Below are 24,447 nucleotides of genomic sequence, written 5' to 3'. Positions count from 1 at the left end.
AACTGTGGAGAATTTAATGAAGAATGTCAAGTCCAAAGTGCGAACGTTTCACAGAAACTAGGATTTTCTTCAATATAATCAGTGAAATGCATAAAAATGTACCAAAACTGATGTCAAAATATGTTTTTTTCGCTTTTTTATTTAATAATCAATGTTGCTAACTACTTTTCGATAAACTCTTTAGCGATACAGCAGTATCAATCAAGGAAGCATCAGCGGAAATGCGCGAATTGACTATGAAACTTGACCGTGCAAACAAAAGCTACACGGAAATAGTTGAAATCAAGAAGAACCCAAGAGCTACGGTGCAATCTTCGTAGTGTGATTCTACAGAAAATCCGCCTAGAAATTGACGTGCGAAGAAGCTACCGGAGAGAGTCAATAGAAGGCAAACACGAGAAAAGGTCCTAAGTGCCAATGACAGTTTCTCTTTCGAGTATTACGGTCCAATCAGTAATCCTTTCATCTAACACTTCACATAGGATAATAGCAAAAACCACCAACTTTCGATATGAACTGTAGAACTAGTTGGAAATTACTGGAATTTTCCGTAACAATTGAAGGAGAAAGTAAACCAGTCATTTGCACTTGGGACCTTTTCTAATGTTCATCGAGAATAGTCAAGCACATTCGTGTTGAATACCTTCATAAAACTGAACTAAATGTCAAACGTTCTGGCAAGATGGAACGATTTAGAAACGTACAGTTATCACAGTGCCCTTTCTCAAAGTATTCTCAGTTGTGATTTCCACTTAGTGATATTTCCACTTGGACCGTTTTTACCAAAAGGTGTATTTAACATAAAAATTCAATGCAGTAGTAAAATTAAATGAATTTCCACAATTGTGTTCCTACACCACTGTAGAAGGAATTGGGAGGTTAAAAATGAATTAGCTACCCCATATTCAGGAAACAGAAGTGAAATGAAACACAATAAACAGGCTCACAATCGAGTATTTATTTTTACGAACACACAGTCAACCTACCTTGAACCTTACAGCTAACTTTTGGTTTTCTCCTTTTTTACTTTGGACACCGGAACCGGTGTTTCTGTCTTGGGAAGCACTATTCTCCGGAACAGAACCGATTCGGAATCTGCTAAAGGACGTTCCCTCTGGTTGAACTGTACTTTCAAATCACACCACGACCTGTGATCGCCGTTTACATTGAGCTTATCCAGAACTTGGCCGCTCAATCGTGGTACTATCGGTTGCAGAATGATTGCAGTTTGCCGTAGAACTTCCATCGTCACGGCTAGTATGGTTTGTAATTTGAGTTTCCCATCTGGGCCCTTGCATTTCCATGGTGTAGTTGTTTCGAAAAAGTTATTCGTTGCGTGCAACATCTGTATCACGCAATCTACCACCACATAGAAGTTGTACTGTTGGTAGTTGAGACGAGTTTTTTCTGCAGAAATATTTGATTTAGAATGGAGAACTTGTTGATAATGATACAAGGTTAAACGAACCCGGTAATTCGTGCAACAGGTCCAGCATCCTCTGGGTAGCTTCAATTGCAAGTAAAGACTCCAACGAAGCTCGATCGACAACAGGAATAACAGCTTCTGGGTTTAAAACCTTTCCACAACAACGAGACAGAAGATTGCCAAAGGTGTCGGCTAATTCGGCATTCAAGATTCGGCAAATTTTCGTATCACTATAATCTAATACAAAGTTGGATTAGAATCACATTATAATTATTTCATACAGATCTTACTTCCATCGCTATGTGCTACACCTTCTCTTAGCAAAAAATATCGAATGCCCTCGGGAATATACAGAACGGCTCTTTCATTCGGATCAATCACATTGAACTTACTCTTGGACATCTTTTGGTTATCAACAGTCCAATGTGAATGTACTAGGAGCTGCTTGGGAGGCTCTAGTCCCGCAGCAATCAGGAAGGCAGGCCAATAAACTCCGTGAAATTTAAGAATATCTTTTCCTAGTACCTGTACTGTCGGTGGCCACTTTTGACGAAACTCCTCTTTCGGATAACCCGCCACGGTGAGGTAGTTCACCAAGGCATCCAACCACACATAGACGGACTGAGAAGAATCCGAAGGAACTTCAACACCCCAAGAGACTCTGGTCTTTGGTCGTGATATTGAAATATCCGGTAACGGGTCCTGGAGAAAATCCAGTAAAATTTTTTGAAATTTTTCCGGAACCACTCGGTCTTTGCAACCTTTAATCCAATGCACAACGTCGTCTTGGTAGCAATTCAGACGGAACATAAAATTCTTTTCTTCGGTCCACTCTACAGGGTGCCCGGACTCTGCCGACACTTTTATTCCTTGGTCGTTCTCCTTTAGCTGACTTTCGGTTAGAAAAGTTTCATCCGGTATGCAGTACCAGCCGGAATACTGTGCTGAGTAAATATTTCCCGTCGCTTCCAAAGCTTTCCAAAAGTGCTGAACCGCTACCATGTGATCCTGATCTGTTGTGCGAATAAAACGTGTGTGTGATATGTCGAAATTGTTGAACAGACCACGATATCGATCGGAGATCTGCTGACAATACGTAGCAACTGGAACCGAATGGTTTTGAGCAGCCTGTTGGATCTTTGTGCCGTGTTCATCCGTTCCGGTGCAGAATATTGACGTGGAATGTGAGGATTGTGGTCGATTCACTAGTCCATTGAATCGATGAATCGCGTCCGCAATGACGGCAGAGTACAGATGACCAATGTGGGGTGCTGAAAATAAATGTATTTTTTCTCGTATAAATTGTTTGAGATAGAAGTATCTCTTGTAAAAAAATTGAGAACATTGATGAAATCTTTATTGGAGCCATGCGCAAGTTCCAATTTTGGCATGCTTTCTCCATCGTTGCTGATTTATCCTTATACACATGAGCCTTAACATGACCCGCAACAAAAATTGTCCAAAAGCGTTAAATCACACGAACTAGGCGGCCAATTTATGGGCCTAAACCGTGAGATAAACTGTTCATCAAAAGCGGCTCTCAATTAGGTCATTGTTTCGCGTACCGTGTGGGATGTGGCCCCGTCTTGTTGAGACCACATGTTAGGCTTGGCTAATTCTTCCATTTGGGGCAAAAAATATCGTCAATTATTACACGGTAGCGCTCGCCATTCACAGTAACGTTCCGCCCATCGTCGTCTTTTAAGATGCCACCGGTCCAAAATCCACACCAAACCACAGATAACAGATATATAGGCTCGAACAATATTTTTCAAATTCCTGTGTAAATTTCCAATTTGCTGTACGTTGGAAACACAACTGCAATGACGCAATTTCGCCTGGACAATTTTGACAGCAGTCCGAATGCAGCCAGTCTTCTGACGGTTGCCAAAATTCCTCACAAGCGGGTGTTTGGGATCTTGTGTATATGACACTTGGCCCTCCGGGACTCGGATCTAAAGCAGTGCTACCATATTCACAGATATTTCTATAAAACCACAGTTTCTGTATGTCAGATTACAATTTTTTCCAAAATTCACAGGTTTCTACAGATTCTTAACAATATTCTGCAAAACTGATAGATTTTTGAAACGATTCTCCTAGATTTTCATAGAGTTCAGAGATGGCATTTCACCAGAGTGATACACGCTGGCGTCAGATTCTTGTCCACACCGAGGATGCAAAATAGGAAGCATCGCACAAAGAGGAAAGCGCACTTCTTCTCAATGTCGAATAGACAGCATTTGAGTGTGCTTGTGGTTAAAGCAGCTGGCGCGAGTGAAAAACATTCTATTCGCATGAATCGCTCTCACGCGCTCTCGTCTAAATACACCCAAGTGACCACTGGCGCGTGATGGTGAGCGAACACTTCTGTGAACTTCATTTAATAGAGAGTAGATCTGGCCTTGCTATGAAAAATTTGTAATTAAAACTAAAAATTTAACGATAAATTGTTTTATTTTACTGATTTTGCGTGCCCACCCTTCTTCTACGCAAACCATACACCAGAGTGCTAACCGGCGTGTACACCTCTGTGAAAGTAACTGCATCCTCCTCAGAGAATTTATTAGCTAATGCTCTAGCTCTTTGGTGCGATTCAGTGGAAGAGGTAAAAGGAAATAAACAAACGCACGCGTGCACACTTTATACAACAGTGGTGTATATATGTGAAAGAGAAGAGCTCTCGTTGAAGTAGTAGTCAGTACGAGGGGAGAAATTTAGCTTGCTCTTCGTCTCACAGATGAGATGGACATCTCTGATAGAGTTAAAACGAAAATATGCCTCACAGATGATAGACAAACTTTTCAAGTTCACATACAGAATTCAAAATGGTAACTTTGATCTGAAGTCGAGTTTAGTGATTGACAGCAGAGATGCCAGGTCATTTTTTAAAAAATCTGTGATCGAACCCAAAACCTGTCTGTGAAAATCTGGACCGTTTTCCGTACTCCAATAGCAGTTCAAAATCAACTTTAGTGAGCAAAAAAAAAACAAAAAGGTCACACCATCCGTTTTAGTCCAACACGTTCTGTACTTTTTGGTGCTAAAGTGTACTCGATTTCCAAAATCTGTTAAAATCTGTGATTTAGTCAAGAATCTGTGAAAATCTGTGATCATTTTCAGAAATCTGTGAAAATCTGTGTCAGTTTTAAAATCTGTACACAGATTAATCTGTGAACCTGACATCCCTGATTGACAGCAGGGATACCAGTTTCACAGATTAATCTGTGTTTCACAGATTTTCAAATTTTTTGCACAGATTTTAAAAATGACACAAATTTTCACAGATTCTGGAATAAATCACAGATTTTCACAGATTTTTGAAATCGAGCAGTTTTGCACCAAAAAATACAGAGCGTTTGAAGAAAAAGGTACAGAGCGTGTTGGTAGTTGAGACCGTTTTTTTTTACTCACCAAATTGATTTTGATCACCTATTATGGTACGGAAAACGGGCACAGATTTTCACAGACAGGTTTTTGGCTTGATCACAGATTTTTGAAAAAATGACCTGGCATCCCTGATTGACAGTGATTGCATAACATTTCTTAATAATAAAAAAGAAATAGGATCAAAGTTATTTTTGGCAACAAACTTCATATGATAAATAGCATTAGCAAATACAACTTATAATAAGGAATACTATAGAAGAAATTTGTATTTGGCATTAGAAAATCAATTTCCGGTCATTCTCTTTTGACATTTGTGCAATGTTTTATAAAAACATTTCAAAAAGAAATGTGCAGAAATATTTTGCCTTACAGTAGCATGTAGGACTGAAGAGTATGGTATGACCATTGTGTATTTGTCCATAAAGCATAGACAACGTTTCGATGCTTATTGGTTACTTGGACACCACACAGCTATCTAGGCAGCTTGATAACATAACTTCGTTTTGATCGTCTACAAACAGTTCCAGATTTTAATATTTTCGTACGGAGTCACAAACAGTAATTATTATTCACACTTACCAGCATTAACGTAGAATATTGGAGTTGTCACGAATGAATAAGGTTTAATTTGGCTACAGAAAGACCGAACTTGATGCAGATTTCTCATCATATTACCGTACCATTAATCAATTACAATAGCACTGGATTATCAATTTACAAATCGGACGATTATAATCATAACAAATCGGTCGTGCACAAAATAATTGTTTCCAGCGGCTAATGTTGTGAATGTTGTACACAAAACCACTTGCGTGAAAAGCCCTACCTCAGAATCGACCTACCTGAACTATTTAGCCAACTGCTTGCAGCGCCACATGCGGCAAGCATTGCAATTAAAGTGTGAACTCCCCTACCAGACGTTTCAATAGATTGATAACGTCTGGTAGGGGACTTCACAACCCAATCAAAAACGTGAATTCCCCTACCGTATTTTATCTACCAGACATTATCATAAGACTTGTTCAGCAGCTTCATATACAAAACTTTTTATAGTGTTTCGTAAATCACTGCCTGCACCAATCAGCATACGATCTACTATAGATTCTGGATTAACCAAAGGAAAGCTAAAAAGTATTGGCTTGTTCATTCCGTCGACCGTATTTGGTAGTAATGACGCCTAGTAGATGAATAAAGAATTGATCACATTCATATACTGAGCTCAATATTTCGGATCTCGTGAATCTCTGCCTGCACAAATCAGCATACAATCTACTAGGAATTTTAGAATGGACCCTAAGCAAGCTAAAAAGTATTGGCTTGTTCATTCCGTCGACCGTATTTGGTAGTAATGACGCCTAGTAGATGAATAAAGAATTAATCACATTCATATACTGAGCTCAATATTTCGGATCTCGTGAATCTCTGCCAGCACAAATCGGCATACAATCTTTTAGGAATTTTAGAACGGACCCTAAGCAAGCTAAAAAGTATTGGCTTGTTCATTCCGTCGACCGTATTTGGTAGTAATGACGCCTAGTAGATGAATAAAGAATTGATCACATTCATGTATTGTGCTCAATATTTCGGATCTCGTGAATCTCTGCCAGCACAAATCGGCATACAATCTACTAGGAATTTTAGAACGGACCCTAAGCAAGCTAAAAAGTATTGGCTTGTTCATTCCGTCGACCGTATTTGGTAGTAATGACGCCTAGTAGATGAATAAAGAATTGATCACATTCATATACCGAGCTCAATATTTCGGATCTCGTGAATCTCTGCCTGCACAAATCGGCATTCAATCTACTAGGAATTTTAGAATGGACCCTAAGCAAGCTAAAAAGTATTGGCTTGTTCATTCCGTCGACCGTATTTGGTAGTAATGACGCCTAGTAGATGAATAAAGAATTGATCACATTCATATACTGAGCTCAATATTTCGGATCTCGTGAATCTCTGCCTGCACAAATCGGCATTCAATCTACTAGGAATTTTAGAATGGACCCTAAGCAAGCTAAAAAGTATTGGCTTGTTCATTCCGTCGACCGTATTTGGTAGTAATGACGCCTAGTAGATGAATAAAGAATTGATCACATTCATATACTGAGCTCAATATTTCGGATCTCGTGAATCTCTGCCTGCACAAATCGGCATACAATCTACTAGGAATTTTAGAATGGACCCTAAGCAAGCTAAAAAGTATTGGCTTGTTCATTCCGTCGACCGTATTTGGTAGTAATGACGCCTAGTAGATGAATAAAGAATTGATCACATTCATATACTGAGCTCAATATTTCGGATCTCGTGAATCTCTGCCTGCACAAATCGGCATTCAATCTACTAGGAATTTTCGAATGGACCCTAAGCAAGCTAAAAAGTATTGGCTTGTTCATTCCGTCGACCGTATTTGGTAGTAATGACGCCTAGTAGATGAATAAAGAATTGATCACATTCATATACTGAGCTCAATATTTCGGATCTCGTGAATCTCTGCCTGCACAAATCGGCATTCAATCTACTAGGAATTTTAGAATGGACCCTAAGCAAGCTAAAAAGTATTGGCTTGTTCATTCCGTCGACCGTATTTGGTAGTAATGACGCCTAGTAGATGAATAAAGAATTGATCACATTCATATACTGAGCTCAATATTTCGGATCTCGTGAATCTCTGCCAGCACAAATCGGCATACAATCTACTAGGAATTTTAGAACGGACCCTAAGCAAGCTAAAAAGTATTGGCTTGTTCATTCCGTCGACCGTATTTGGTAGTAATGACGCCTAGTAGATGAATAAAGAATTGATCACATTCATATACTGAGCTCAATATTTCGGATCTCGTGAATCTCTGCCAGCACAAATCGGCATACAATCTTTTAGGAATTTTAGAACGGACCCTAAGCAAGCTAAAAAGTATTGGCTTGTTCATTCCGTCGACCGTATTTGGTAGTAATGACGCCTAGTAGATTAATAAAGAATTGATCACATTCATGTATTGTGCTCAATATTTCGGATCTCGTGAATCTCTGCCAGCACAAATCGGCATACAATCTACTAGGAATTTTAGAACAGACCCTAAGCAAGCTAAAAGTATTGGCTGGTTCATTTCGTCGACCGTATTTGGTAGTAATGACGCCTAGTAGATGAATAAAGAATTGATCACATTCATATACTGAGCTCAATATTTCGGATCTCGTGAATCTCTGCCAGCACAAATCGGCATACAATCTACTAGGAATTTTAGAATGGACCCTAAGCAAGCTAAAAAGTATTGGCTTGTTCATTCCGTCGACCGTATTTGGTAGTAATGACGCCTAGTAGATGAATAAAGAATTGATCACATTCATATACTGAGCTCAATATTTCGGATCTCGTGAATCTCTGCCTGCACAAATCGACATACAATCTACTAGGAATTTTAGAACGGACCCTAAGCAAGCTAAAAAGTATTGGCTTGTTCATTCCGTCGACCGTATTTGGTAGTAATGACGCCTAGTAGATGAATAAAGAATTGATCTTATTCATATACTGAGCTCAATATTTCGGATCTCGTGAATCTCTGCCTGCACAAATCGGCATACAATCTACTAGGAATTTTAGAATGGACCCTAAGCAAGCTAAAAAGTATTGGCTTGTTCATTCCGTCGACCGTATTTGGTAGTAATGACGCCTAGTAGATGAATAAAGAATTGATCTCATTCATATACTGAGCTCAATATTTCGGATCTCGTGAATCTCTGCCTGCACAAATCGGCATACAATCTACTAGGAATTTTAGAATGGACCCTAAGCAAGCTAAAAAGTATTGGCTTGTTCATTCCGTCGACCGTATTTGGTAGTAATGACGCCCAGATCAGTTGTGATTTCGCAACGATGATTTTTTTGCTAACATCACTTGTAATAAAATCAGTAGTGATTTTTTATGCACGAGATCAGATGGAAACATCTTATTTTCAACCTAATACGAAATAAATGCACATAGTGCGATTTTATTATTTTTTCTTATTATTACTAACATGGCTAACGCTGTTGATATTTTATCTTTTTTAGAATGTTATGCGCAATAACATTCAGATGTTTAATTTAAAAAAATATGACGGTGTGGATACAATAGGTACGAATAATGTCTGAAACATATTGGAGTGTTGGTGAGCCTAAAATGAGTTCAATAAATATGTAAATATGGACAATGGAAAAATAAACTATATACGTATCGAAATCTTATAATCAGTAAGAGACCGAAGATCTTTCTGATTTGTTTGATCCGGGAATGGTCGCTAAGAAACTTCTATAACTTCCGCAAAACACACTCACGCGCCTTCGCATGAACATACGCTAGCACATACACTCACTTACAGTAAGATCTGATCTCGCTCTGTTCAATGCATTAGTTCAGAGATGAAAATTAGATGCGAAACAAAAATCTTTACTATGATAACATTGCAACCAACAAAATCACGTGGTGACTTGAATAATGAGATGACTGTTAGTACAATTGTACATTCTTATTTTTCGAATAAGAATTAGAAGAAAAATAAACTACTACCTATATGTTTTATAAAACTCAGTTTGAATATATTATTTCTAATGACATAACATATTATGGGATACAACAATAAATCTATTATTTGTGCACAATTTGAAATTGCAATTGTCTGCTTACGTTCAACACACATTACACGTATACAATAGCCTAACAAACGAAAACTTCATAAAAAAAATCAAATAAGATTATGTTTCTATCCTTGCTTTTCATTCCCTTCCATGTCATGACGGTGGCATCCGCTATCATATCATATCTCTGTTGACCACCTCCAAAGCGAGCTCACTGTTAACTTTGAAAATGTTGAACAAGTTCGTGGCGGGAGGTGGATAATGTCCTTTTGTGAGTATAATTCGGTCCCAGCTAATGTTGCTTCATTTTGTGTGAAAATCTACGTATCAGGACTCTGTTTCGTTGTAATTCGCACAAGTCACACGAACTCAACTTTCCAATACTCTTAGTGGTTCCTGAAAAATAATTCAACTTTATTACAATGCGCTCTAACTTGTATTACGAATAATGTATTACCGTGGAGTAATGAAACTGTGCTGTCGTCCGGGGATATAGATATCGCTAATCCTTTTCCTATACTTCACGAATGGGTCGTAGTTTCGGAAGAGTGAAGTATTAACGGTGACTTGGAATACCTGTGCAAAAATTGACATTTTAATTGAAAGAAACAGTTAATAAGCATATCAGAAAACAATTTGCACGAGTTAGTTCGTGTTGAACACGCATAGCGATCTATTCATTGTGTTCGGCTAGTGATTTCTCATTTTGCTGTTATTTGCGGCGTCCTACACTAACTTTGGACTCTAAGTTTTTGAAATAGTGTTCTAATCAGAGCGCTCAGAAAATGGTAAACAAACAATCGAGCATTTTAAAACGAGTAGTCTTAATTTCCTTATCGTAGTGATGATATTCTGATCAATAACTTGTGGGGAAGTATGGTAACGAAACTGAATAAATATGTAGTTAGTAATATCCAAGCTAGCAATTCTTCTTCATTGTTATGATCTACGATGCTTGATGATCCTTTTCACACCAATTGTGATCTCCATTATCAAAACATGTTTGCTACCTACAAAAAAAAACAAGATGTAATAAACGTTGAAAAATAAGTGTAATCAATTTTTCATGGAAAGATCCCCTCCTCTTTTCTTCGGGCTTGGGACCGACAACAATAATTGTGTAGTGATAAGATTGAGATGTGTGAAGAAAATATCAAACGAAAGCAGTCTATAGTTTCAAATCATAGAGTTCAATTATATTTGAACTATTAAAAACATTATTCGATTCGCTACACAATTAAGGTTGGCAGAGTTCGATCTAACCACGTTTGCTACTTTTATGGAAATGTATATTAGCACTTTTAATACATCACTATATCACTCGTTGATTCTAAGATAGTTTATATCATTCACACATAACGCATATATAATTAGTGATTGACAATTTTGTTGTGTATATTTTGGCGCACTCTATATTCCACCATCGACTACAAACTACGCAACGAATCCACTTCTGTGAACTAAAATTGGAAGCATTTTCATTGCGTTGCCCATTACATTTTGGACAAAAGTTTTTAACATCATCAGAGTTTGAAATTAAAATATTGAGAAGACGTTTTCGATACACGATCGGATTGAAATTTGTACCTAGCAATTCTTTGTTTCGTACAAAATTTTCTATATTATGTATAACATGAACACAGTGGTCTCCATCGTATTGTTCATTTATTAATCTATTTTTTACCTGTAACTTATTAATTATGTTAGTAATTTCTCTGAGCTTGTTATCTTCATGTCCATAAAGCCTGTCAGTTTGGTTTACTGTTTTTAACAAACAATGATACATGAAATCTGGGGCATGACGCTGAAATGAATCAAAGTAATAGAATTCTTTTTTTGTAATATCGATTATACCCACTGTGAAATGTTTTTTATACAACAAGGGCAATAAAATTATATCTGTATTGAAATATTGCTTAATAATATACTGTGCAATATCTGCAGATCCCGACTTCGCCAATCCGAAGAGCACTTGACTGTGATCAAAAAATATGACAGAAGCAATGAATTGGTTAATGGAACAAATAAATTTTAAGCAAAATTCCACGAGAAAATTCGTCAACCATGCATTCCAATTTTGATTCCACAATGAGCGAAGGTCACCATATTCAAGTGTATCTTTGTTTTTCAATATCACTTTCAATATATCACAGTTTCTGTCTCTAGATCTAATGAAATAGTCTGTGTCTTTCCAAAGCTCAATTGCACCGGACGTTGAGTAAATATTTGAAGATCGATTTATTTTATGACCTGATGTCTTGCTGTCAATTTCATCATTTCTATGAGATTCGCAATATTTTTCAGAACTATTGTTTATGAAGCTGAATCCTTCCAAAAACGAAGATTGGTATCCTTCAAAATTATTTTCTTCTGTTGAATTGAATCCTAAAAAGATTGATGATTGTAATCCATCAAAAATTGATTCATCTTTTTCGAGGAGAGCTTTACTAAGCTGACTAAACGTTTGATTATTTTCTTTTGTTACTGTTGATAAGCTCGTTACAGTATTAGCATTTGAGATATGTATTTTCGATATCAAATAATCTTCAGACGACAGTGATACATTTAAAGGACTTGAAGCAACTGGTTGCTTCATACTTTTTTCAAATTGTACTTCAGATGGTTTAAAAAAACCGGCAGATGTTTCATTCATTTCTATTGCTCCGAGAGCTGAATTAATTTCAGAGTCGTTCAGTGACAGATTTTCCTCTTCGATTATGGTAGTTAATCGTGTTTTTGTTCTTTCATCGGAATCTGAATCGATAACAGATGATTTTGAGGAACTGAGACTGGTCCGGTAAAATGTATTTGTAAAATGTAATTTTTTTATGGGTGTGCGCACAGCAACTGGACTTATGTTTTCAATTGAGTGTTTTGTCTGATTTTCCTCTTCGGTTATAGTACTTAATCTTGTTTTGGTTCGTTCGTCAGAGACCGAATCGAGTCCAGAGGAATTTGAGAGATTTAATCTGTTTTTGCTAAAAGATTTAAATTTTCTATTAAATGGTGTTGATGAAGCAACAGGATTCACATCTAACATTTTTTCTATTGATTGTTTCAAATTTTCTTGTGAATTTTGTTTTTCATTTTGCCTGAAATATGTGTTCATAATATCAATTGGAAACAATTCTCTACTGAATTTAACTTTTTTCTCAGCAAGATTGATGTTTTCAGACTTCATGCTTCTTTTTTTAAAAGTTTCTTTAGTTTTTTTTATCTCTGAAATTCTCATATTTGATATATCTTGACTTTTTGAAGACAAAATAGAGCTATCATTATGACTATCTGTCTTATTGATTTGTGTTTTGGGATTCGCAATAGATTTTCGTTTAATAGATTTTCTTTTTGGGCTGCTTTTAACATTTCGCGTTGCGCGTGTATTGGGCAGTCCTAGATCAAAAGCAATTATTTTAGGCATTATTTCGGGTTTGAAAATGTGCTCTATATGATCATCCAATCTAATGGGAGGGTTTCCGACAATTTTAGTATTTTTGATAGCAGTTTTTGTATTCTTATGATGTGCTTCTATAACGCCATTATTTGCTCGATTTCTCATGTTATTTTATTCCTCGTCAAAACTATAAACTTTGTAACATAGAGTCGGTGTTAGAAGGGGTAAATAAGTGATATATTTTCGCAAAATTTTAACAATAAAATCATAAGTTGTACCTTTTGTGCATGATTGGACGTTATTATATTTTTCTGAAATAAGTTCGTCTAAATCTCGGCGGCCCTTTTGGTAAAAAGGACTAGATTCATAAATTGTTTTAAAATGATGATCATTCTCATCTATGAAATTTGTATTGCATTTTTTCGTAATTTTATTTTCCTTTTCTGTCAAATCTACGTTACCACAATTGTCGACATACAATGAGAGATTTTTATAAGTGTGAATTTTCTCAGCACAACTATCTGCTATCAAATATGCCCATAACATTTTAAGTAATGCGTAAATTTCTGTGCATTCTTTCATATTATACACTGAAGTCAGTGCTTTTTTACAGATATCTCTATTAGGATCATTCTCATTGCTAAAAAAATTATCTATATCATTAAACAAGGCTTTGGAAATATGCGAGGTACACAATCGAATGACTACGATATCAATATCAGTACCCGAGTTTAGTGTAAGTTTGTCCATCATCGAAGCACAGGTTTGTAAGTACTTAACGATGTCCATTCCGTTGAATGATTTTATTAAAGCGTTCAACCCTGCCATTGAAAAATCTGACGTAACGGTTCTAAATACTGTATAGATATTTCGCGTAGTAGTCCTTTTTATAGAATTTATAATTTTTGTGATAAACACTTCAATATTATTTGTAGTATGCTCAGTCGTAAAAACTTCTGTCAAAGGAAATGTCGTTAATAATTTGTCATTCTCAGCGCATGGGAACCTGGTCACAAAACTATACATGAATACTTTCTCTTTAAGTGATGTCCTCGGATCTGACCAAGCACCACCGGTGGCATCAAAATAAAAATCTAGGGCACCGTGTATTTCACTAGCTTTCAGAACGACTGATATTTGTTTCTGACTTAATAATATCATCGTAAAAGGTTTAAAGTCCAAATATTTAACAAACGTATTTCTTTCTGTAGCTATTTTCTCTAAAGCTGCCCAGGTATTCGTATCTTTACGTAGTAATGCTCTAGCCTCTGATGCTATTTTTCTTATTGTTTCGTCGGATGTAAGTCGTCCTAAATCTCGTGTTAATTTAAACTTTTCGCAATTAAGCCCTACCGAAAGCGTTTCATTTTGTTTAAACTTTGTTGGACAAATTTCTAACAGTTTTTCTTGGGCACTAACTCGTTCTTTACCTCGTGCTTGACAAGCCATGTTTTTTGGATGATGGATCTCGACCATATCATGAAAAACGTTAAATGCTATGTCATCCATGCCATTAGTATCGAAAGTAGCTTTACAAATAAACCTTTTACATTCCATATTTTGACATAATGTATGTATTACTATATTTCTTTTAGAATTATTGAGTGGTGTGGTGTCTTTTTTAGTGACGACGTACCAAACGCATGTGGATGTACACGTCTTATCAGGTCATGGTAAGAAAAAATGTCCTTTTTTTCACTCATTGTAAAAACCTTTTTTCTTAAATCAAATGTTTCTTTGTAATTGACAAGTCGTTTTGTTGTAGGATGTATTATTTGATTAAATTGTGCTCTAGTCCATGAAAACTTAAAACCCGAATCGAAAAAATCTTTAGAATAAAACCTTAGTTTTCTGTTATCTCGCACATTAGTATTTCCAACGCGTGAATTTATGGACATGTTTTGTTCTACATCGTCATTTTTCTCTGCTATTCCCAATTTTTGTGCAGTTTTGATGTTTACATTCGGTATAACAAATGAATCATTTGTATATGTATGAGTAGACTCGTCATGGAACAAATTAAAATTTAGTTTAGTTTGATTTATACCGTTTGACGTGACATTGTAGTCAAACGTGGTTAGATCTTTTATTGTACTTATATGACTTCGTTGAATCACGTTTTCTTGCTTGCAGTTAGTTGTGTGTATGTTGTGATTTTTCAAATCTTCTGGATAATTTATGTTATCGTCATCAATCTCATTATCTTGCTTAGTTTCATTTGGTTCTGCAGCATCATTCACCAGGTTTGTTGTATATTCAATATTCATTGGTATTGTATTATTTACAAACTCCGTCTGCTCTAAATTAGTAAGTTTTGTTTGTTCGTAAATTAGTTTTATGTGAGATGATACATGCAAATCATTTTCACATTGAGATATTGATAGTTTTTGGTCATTTTCATTTTCTATGTGGTGACTGTGTTCTATCGTTTTTATCGATCGACTGATATGATAATTTAATATTCTTAGTTGTTTATTAATCAAGCATTTCTTAGTATTCATACCTAATTCAAATCTCAATTTTTCAAAAATGACAGAGGAAGACTTTAAAGGTAAGTCTGTCGGATGACATCTGTGTTCTTCCAGAATTCTGATTATTATTTCTATATTTTCTTTAGACGAAAGATTGATGCGAGCGTTTCTTGGCATTTTATCAGCCATTTTCAATGGTTTATATTGCAAATGTAATAAAAAATGCAGAAAGTGAAAAAATAAAATATAGAACAAGAATAATAACTATAAAAAATAGCATGCAATAAAAAACATGCAAATATAACTTACCAAACGAAGTGCAAGAGTACGCTTTTGATTTTGGATAACCAGACCTGAAAAATAACGGTAATAATAATAATAATGTAGTTCACTTACTTTGAAAATCAACTCAGCAAATTAACTTTTACCCTGGGAAATAGTTGATTTGCCGTCCCTATCGTTGATGTTGATGTGCAAGTTTTTATCTTTAAAAGCAGTCTTGGCATTACATTTCAAAAAATGTCTCCAATTTAAAATGATGGCCGTCAGGTGAGCCAGGAGATTGGTTCAGGCCTAACTAGCCGCCCAACAAACAGTTCTTACAAACAATCAAAACGAAAATATGACTCGAAATAATCTAAAATAACCAACGCGACGAACATACGACTTACGATTGGAAGTTCGGCGCGTGGAACTGCAAATCGTTTGGCTTCCAAGAACATGACATGATGAGCTGGAAATTCGCAGCTTCAATGTAGTAGGACTGCAAGAACTTTGTTGGATGGGACAGCAAGTGTGAAAAAGCGGATATCGAACGGCTACCTTCTATCAGAGCTGCGTATTAGGAACGGGATTTATAGTGATGGGCAAAATGCGCGTGATTGGGCGGCAGCCAATCAATGACATGATGTGCGTATTTAAGATCAAGGGCCGCTTTTTCAATCACAGCATCATAATCGTACATTACCTGCACGAAACCAGATTCGAGGAAGACGCACAGCTGGAGACTGAATCTCGAGTTGCTACGTAGCATTATACAGGGTCCGCCATCTAACTTTATTTTTTGAACTAGCGGTTATTTCGACATTGGTATCTTTAATGTCACTTCTGATTTGACAGAAACTTAGTTTTATCCTTCCGCTGAACGAAAATGGTTGTGTATATGCTTGAGGAATGCGTTATCGCTACGCCAACTGGGCTTGCGATTAGCATGAAGAAGACGCCGATTGTTGCCAAAAAATCATCTTCTCGGATGAGGCACATTTTCATCTCGGCAGGTATGTTAATAAGCACAATTGTCGCATCTGGAGGACGGAAAACCCGCACGTTATCATTGAGAAGCCGATGCATCCTCAGAGAGTGACGGTTGGGTGCGTATTTTGGTCTGGCGGCATCATTGGGCCATTTTTCTTCGAAAATGGGGCAGGAGCCGCCACCACGGTCAATGGTGAGCGCTAGCGCGCCATGATTAGCGATTGGTTCTTCCCGTTACTTGAAGAGGAAGACTTGGACACCATTTGGTTCCAACAAGACGGTGCTCCGTGCCACACAGCCAACGCTACGATCGATCTTCTGCGCACAGTCTTCGAAGATCGAATTATCAGTCGAAATTCGGATGTCGTTTGGCCGCCTCGGAGCTGTGATTTGACACCGTTAGACTATTATCTTTGGGGGGCTGTCAAAGATAAGTGTTATGTGGACAAGCCAGAGACAATTCAAGCCTTGAAGGACAACATTCGTCCAGCCATAGCTGAAATAAAGCTGCATACAATCGAAAATGTACTAAAAAACTGGACCGACCTTATGGCGTACTGCAAGGTCAGCCGAGGCAGCCATTTGAATGAAATTATATTCCACAATTAACCGGAAGGATTGTACTTTAATATGAAAAAATAAATTTTGAAATCGGATGAACCGTTTGTTTTAAAAAAAAAAGTTACATGGGGGACCCTGTATTACCGAGAAATACGCACATCAGCTGGAGTTAGTGGTTTCAATTGAAATTTCAAATTTTCAATTGAAAGCTCTGCAACCAATTACGCTAAACAAATCAAGAGAAACGAGTTCAAACCGCACCGGATACAGTCGCAAAGCTGGTCAAGGCAGAGTAATATTTTACTCTCGACAGAAACAACGCAGTGACTGATTCCCTAAGTTTACTGTCGCGATGTTAAACAGTCGTTCGCACTGCACGCGAATAGCTCTCGGCTCCTGGAAAATTTTTCTGGCAACTTAACCAAAAAAAATCTTTTTCAAGGCTACCTGAATCACTAACAGTCTTTTTGAAGACTAACAATTAGTCAGCCTTTCTCAAGGCTATACAAAGAGTGTTATTCTAATATAATCAGTATTTTTCAAGACTAAGAAATTAATCAGCCTTTTTTAAGGCTAGCTATTCAAAGAACTATTCTTCGAACTAATCAGTCTTTATAAAGACTACCACAAAATCAGTCGTTATCAAGACTTTTCCAAACTAGGAGTCTAATCGAAGACTACTTTACAACTCTTAGCTGGTTACTTTACAGTTGTTTATCCCAGTAATCCGACTTGTTTCTCTTCCGTGAAAAATCTGTCTACAATTGATCTGGTTCTAACAGATCAAAGTCACATTTGTAGTGAACCGATTACACATGGTGACTTTGACTCAGATCATCTTCCTGTAACATTCAGACTTTCCAACGAAGCTATAATTAATCAAATTAGTTCTATATTCAACTATCATAGAGCTAATTGGGTAGATTACAGATCTCACATTGAAAATCATGTGGATCATGAAACTATTTTACAAAATTCTGCGGACATCGACACAGCAATTGATAATTTGAATCATTACATTATCGAAGCTAGAAATCTTTCAGTTCCCAAAGCTCAAACTAAATTAAATTCTCCTATCATCGATGACAATCTTCAACTGCTCATTCGGTTGAAGAATGTTCGTCGACGACAATATCAACGTTCTCGTGATCCTGCTATGAAAAACATAGTTAAGGATTTACAAAAAGAAATTAAACATAGATTTACTCTTTTGCGAAATGAAAATTTCGCTGATGAAGTTGAAAAAATTAAACCATATTCTAAACCTTTCTGGAAACTTTCTAAAGTTCTTAAGAAACCTCAGAAACCAATTCCTGCTCTCAAGGAAGGAAATCAAATATATCTTACAAATGGCGAAAAAGCTCAAAAACTTGCTCTGCAGTTCGAAAGTGTCCACAATTTTGATTTGAACGTTGTGAGTCCTATTGAAAATGAAGTCTCACTGAAATATGATCATATTTCAACCCAAGTGTTATCACAAGATGACATTATTGAGACGAATTTTGATGAAATTAAATCAATTATTAGGAAACTCAAAAACATGAAGGCTCCTGGTAATGATGGAATTTGTAATATTCTTATAAAAAATCTTCCCGATGTTGCCTTGAGACTCCTGGTTAAAATTTTCAACATGTGGTTTTCATTAGCTTACTTCCCAAAAGGATGGAAAAACGCTAAAGTAATTCCTATCCTGAAACCTGCTAAAAATCCAGCAGAAACATCAAGTTATCGACCAATTAGCTTACTTTCTTCTATCAGTAAACTTTTTGAAAAAATTATTGAGAATGATGTCTCATATAAATGAGAATTCAATTTTTTTACCAGAGCAGTTTGGATTTCGTCATGAACATTCAACTACTCATCAACTTGTCAGAGTAACGGACATGATAAAAGCAGATAAATAAATAAATAAATGATAAAAATAATCAACTTGTCAGAATAACGAACATGATAAAAGCAAATAAATCTTCTGGGTTATCCACTGGAGTTGCTCTTCTAGACATAGAAAAAGCATTCGACAGAGTTTGGCACAAAGGATTAATAGCAAAAATGTCTGATTTCCAGTTTCCTATTTATTTGATCAAAATGATTCAAAATTATTTAATTGTTCGTACTCTTCAGGTTAGCTATCAGAAATGTAAATCTGAATTGCTACCAGTACGAGCAGGTGTTCCGCAGGGTTCGAGCGTAGCTCCAATCTCGTATAATATTTAAATATTTTCAGTGATTATCTGTCAAAATGGAAAATTAAACCAAAGAGCTTCTTATCTTAAACCAAACAATAATCACATTCTCAAATTGAATGGCTTGGAATTGACATGGTCTGATCAAGCAAAATACTTAGATTTAACGTATGACCAAAAACTCACTTTCAAGGAACACATTGAAGGAATCCAGGCAAAGTTCAATAAATATAATAAATGTTTATATCCTCTTATAAACAGAAATTTTAGGCTCTGTTTAAAGAACAAATTATCAATTTATAAACAAATTTTCCGACCAACCATGCTTTATGCAGTACCAATTTGATCAAGTTGTTGTTCCACCAGGGAGAAACCGTTTCAAAGGATTCAGAATAAAATTCTGAAAATGATTTAGAAGCTTCCTCCCTGGTTTAGTAAAAATGAGTTACGCAGACTCACACATATAGAACCATTAGATGTAATGTCACATAATATTATAAGCAAATTCCGACAAAAATCGATGCAATCTTCAATTGAATCGATTCGCTCTCTGTATTAGTTAGTAAGTATATAAGTTCCTTTATCCCATAACACAATACAAGTAGGTTTACAATTTTCCCTTCACAAAAATCACAGGTTTGCGGAAGCTACTTATGTCTTAATGGTAATAACCAAATCATGTATATAATAGGGCTTATGGATGAACACCCAATTTGAAACTTAATAATTTAAGTTTAACTCATATTTCAACAAATATTTATTTAAAAAAAAGTAAGGGTATGTAATGTCAGAGACATAACTGAATGTCGTGAATACAAATAAAACTTTCACGCTTTCTTCATACTTCCGAGTATCAATTAGTTGATCGATTATGTGAATTGTGTATGCTTTTCCCCTTTCCACAAAAATTTGAAACGATGCATCTAAACTAAAGTACGGATTAGTTACATCAAACATTCTGAGACACAATTTAATATTACGAAATAATCATTGTAGTTCTTTATGATAAAATAAAAGTGGAGTTCTTATTAATAGTAGAGTTCTTATTTCGATGGATACGACTGACTTCCGTCATGCATTTTCAAGCTGACCAGTAGTGGGTAAGATACTGAAATGGTTGGTGAAGCGTTCACAACCGATTACAATCTTCCAGTAATGAAAATAGGTCTTATGGTCTTATACACAGTTCATGAATTTCGTTTGGATTCGGCTTCCGGATACGGAATTACATTACCCACCAAAAATGTGAAAATAATTCCTCAAATTTGATTTCCACAAATTTTCAATTCACATAGACTCAAAACCCTGCTTTCGGAGGTAGGGTGCTTAGTGTAAAAATGGCAGTTTCAAGAATTTTTATTTGCTATTAAATTTCTCTAGTTTGCCGACCATGAGAGTCTGTAACCAAATAAACCAACCATTGATAATCCCATAAAAGATCTGCTGAATTCCATTCAAGTCCGACTACCGGTACATTTTTTTCCGAAATTCAAATCTTCATAGCGAATCGAAAATAAATTGGTAGGTCATATTAGTATTTGGTTGAATGAACCGAATGTCACTATGCCGATATCCAGATTTTGATTGCGAAAGTACCAACAATAGTAATGAAATGTAATAGGGTAGGTATTTTGGCCACTTCATATATTTTGGCCCACCTTACAAACTTTATGGATTTAATCGATGTTAAGTAACCCATGTTGCATCAATTTAAAGCTAATCAACAGTTTTTACCAACTTGAATTCAAAGTAGTACATGAATGTAGCAATATTATGCAACAGAAATTTTCAAAACTATTTTCTAAACTTTTTTAAATCGTAGTATTTTAGGAAATTTCTGCTGTTATATACAGGAGAAAATGAAAATGAGAAAGGCTTCATTACACCACTAGGTGGATTAAAACAGGTTTTTGCCTTTCTCATATAGAAAGGTTATGCAATCACTGTGAAAACCGACTTTTGAACCGAGGCCCGGAGGGCCGAGTGTCATATACCATTCGACTCAGTTCGTCGAGTACGCAAAATGTCTGTGTGTATGTGAGTATATGTGTATGTAACGTTTTTTTTTTGCACTAGCTTTTCTCGGAGATGACTGAACCGATTTTCACAAACTTAGATTCAAATGTAAGCTCTTGTGGTCCCATACAAAATTCCTGAATATCATTTGGATCCGACTTCCGGTTCCGGAATTATGGGGTAAAATGTGCAAAAAATTGTGAAAATAAGTGCACTAACTTTTCTCAGAGATGGCTGAACCGATTTTCACAAACTTAGATTCAAATGAAAGGTCTTGAGGTCCCATACAAAATTCCTGAATATTATTTGGATCCGACTTCCGGTTCGAGAGTTATAGGGTAAAATGGACAAAAAAAAAGAAAATATATGTTCTAACTTTTCTTATAGATGGCGCGACCGATTTTCACAAACTTAGGTTCAAATGAAAGGTCCTGTGGTCCCATATGTAATTCCTGAATTTCATGCGGATCCGACTTCCGGATCCGGGAATATAGGGTAAAGTGGGTTAAAAATTGTATACCATCATTAAAAATGGGGAAAAACCTTAAAAAAATTCTAAATCGACCTCAAATGTTTTCCAATTGATAGTTTTTATCAGTAGACGGTCAAACAAACCGATTTCGGTTATTCGATATTATTCATTAACAAAAAAAAACCTGTTTTAATCCATCTAGTGGTGTATTGATGCCTTTCTCATATCAATCATAATATCATATATAATACTGTGGTATTCTTCAAAATAATTTTCTTCGATTCTTAAAAAATAACCGAAATCGGTTTGTTTGACCGTCAGTGATGGTATACAATTTTTAACACACTTTACCCTATATTTCCGGATCAGGAAGTCGGAACCGCATGACATTCAGGAATTACGTATGGGACCATAGGACCTTTCATTTGAATCTAAGTTTGTCAAAATCGGTTCAGCCATCTCCGAGAAAACCTAGTGAGATTATTTGACACATACACACACACAGAGAGAGAGAGAGAGAGAGAGAGAGAGAGAAATTGCTCAGCTCGATGAACTCTGAGTCGAATGGTATGACACTTGGCCAATTTTCACTAGTCGGTTTTTCATCTGATTGCATAACCTTTCTATATGAGAAAGGCAAAAAGATCTTGAATTCAATAATAAAAACGTGTTTAATCCACCTAGCAGTGAGATGATACCTTTTTTTATCAATCCGCATCTGTTTTTTGCATGAATATTCTTCGGTGTTCGTTTTAAGCGACAATTTGAGATTTTAATCACTCATTGCTCTGTAATGTCGAAACTGCAAATCGGATCGAATTTGAATCTAGAAGTGGGACAATCGATTAAACATTCCATGATATGTCGAAGTAAGTTCCATTTTAGAGTTTACGGTAATTTAAAGTACTTCCAGAGCCGGTATTCAGGAATCAGCATAACCCAAACCGATTCGTATGGCCATATGACGAATAAATTACAACAGTTTTGAGTCCAACTTTGAAGCTTTTCGGGATTGTCATCTTCTATATCGGTTTGAATTTAAAAAAATCATCATCATGTAATTCGAGAACCGGAAGTTGGATAAAATTAATTTATTTTTGTACGTATGTATAAAATTAATTAATTTTGTATATAAGTTTGTTTTAATTTGAATTTTTGTTTCTGAAATTTGATTAGGCTTTTTTTGAGAAAACGATTGAGCTTTGAGAAACGATTTTATACTGGAACCGGAATTCGAAAATCGGTATGGCCTAAGTCAGATAAATTCACCTGAGTAGCTGTATAGTTTACATTTGTTTTAAAATATTTGAAAACCAGTGAAGACATCTTTGAGAAATCAAAGCACGAATTAAATTTTTAGGTGCCTTCTGATTCGACAACTGAATACCACTAAAACTGAAAAAAGTTAATTTTTTTATCGACTATCCAAATCTGCTAACCCGATAAACCTGATTAATTTATGTGGAATAGACATTTTTATACTAATCACCCTGTATCCCCGAAACCGGAAGTTGGATCTGACTGAAGAGTAAGATGTTTTATAGAATCTTGAAACTTTTCATTTGAATCTTAGATGATTCTTAGATTTCATTTGAATCTTTGATCGGTTCAGCCATCTACGAGAAGAATGAGTTACACAATTTCGACTTCGTTTCATATATCATCCTGTAGTTCCGGAACCAGATGTCGGAACTAAACATAATGCAGGAACTTTATTTGGGAGCATACGGCTTTTCGTATGAATCTGAATTTGTAGAAAAGAAATTTTCCGAGAAAATTGAGTGAAATTATTTGTCACACAAGCATGCTGATCTCGACGAACTGATTCGAATGGTATATGGATGTTATGTTCTTCCAGCATTTATTGCTGTAAGTAGTTTAAAACAATATAATTAAAAAAAATTCTGCCATCATCTGGTTTATATATGTCATATTCGAACGATTATGTTGCCAAAAACGAGTCGTGCTAAAATCGGTCCGAGGCTAAATGTAATGAAAAAGGATGCTGTACACTGTCTTTTTGGTACTTAGAAACAATTGTATGTAACAGTATAAAAAATCGTGTTTTCCGTTGCTCACAAGCATTTCTTTGTCATACAGCGCTCAAAACTCCCACTGCTGGAATAGGGGGAAAAGTCGCTTACACAAAAATTTCGATATCTCCGTTAAAAATGGACGGATTTTAACAATCTATGGCTTGTTTTATAGGTATTACCGTGCGAAATCTAAGTCTGAAAACATATTCTGTTTTCAAGGTCAATTGTGACAGATACTGTCAAAAAACTGAAAATTTTGACATAAAACTTCGTATAACTCAAAAAGTAAACATCCGATCTCAAAACCATTCAATAGCGTTTTGGGTGACGGGGAGACCTTTCATTTGCGACTAGTTTGATCAAAATCGGTCCAGCCATCTCTGAGATCTCGACCTCTTAGTTGACAACACACATGCAGACACACACACATATACACACACACAGACATTTGCTCAGTTCGTCGAGCTGAATCGATTGATATATGTCATTCGGCCCTCCGGGCCTCGGAAAAATTTTCTAAAGTTTGAGCGAATTCTATACCTATTTTTTATATATATAAAAAAAGGTAAAAAATACAAATACAGGCAAGTCTTTGTTCCAATTCTATCTGAAGCAAGCTTTAAGATGAAGAAGCG

At 36.0% G+C, this 24,447-nt stretch overlaps 1 protein-coding gene across 1 annotated transcript; it reads right to left on the bottom strand.

The window, feature by feature from the left end:
• Positions 1-938: 938 nt before the first annotated feature.
• LOC131431892 (methionine--tRNA ligase, mitochondrial-like) lies at positions 939-5,611 on the bottom strand. Its single transcript, XM_058597846.1, has 4 exons — positions 5,396-5,611; positions 1,717-2,697; positions 1,469-1,663; positions 939-1,407 (listed from the first exon to the last, which is right to left on the bottom strand). The coding sequence occupies exons 1-4, from the start codon at positions 5,484-5,486 to the stop codon at positions 1,001-1,003; spliced, it is 1,674 nt and encodes a 557-aa protein (XP_058453829.1). The 5' UTR covers positions 5,487-5,611; the 3' UTR covers positions 939-1,000.
• Between the last annotated feature and the right edge of the window lie 18,836 nt (positions 5,612-24,447).

The sequence above is a fragment of the Malaya genurostris genome, chromosome 1 (genome assembly GCF_030247185.1).
Source record: "Malaya genurostris strain Urasoe2022 chromosome 1, Malgen_1.1, whole genome shotgun sequence".
Taxonomy (NCBI): Eukaryota; Metazoa; Arthropoda; class Insecta; order Diptera; family Culicidae; genus Malaya; species Malaya genurostris.
The sequence above is the reverse complement of the archived record's forward strand: the minus strand, read 5'-3'. Positions and strand labels throughout refer to the sequence as shown.

Excerpts from the sequence above, each read along its gene's own strand:
- LOC131431892 (XM_058597846.1), bottom strand. The coding sequence starts at position 5,486 with ATGATGAGAAATCTGCATCAAGTTCGGTCTTTCTGTAGCCAAATTAAA. Across the intron at positions 2,698-5,395 it reads AATATTCTACGTTAATGCTG|CACCCCACATTGGTCATCTG; the intron begins GTAAGTGTGAAT and ends ATTTATTTTCAG. Across the intron at positions 1,664-1,716 it reads TGTAGCACATAGCGATGGAA|ATTATAGTGATACGAAAATT; the intron begins GTAAGATCTGTA and ends ACTTTGTATTAG.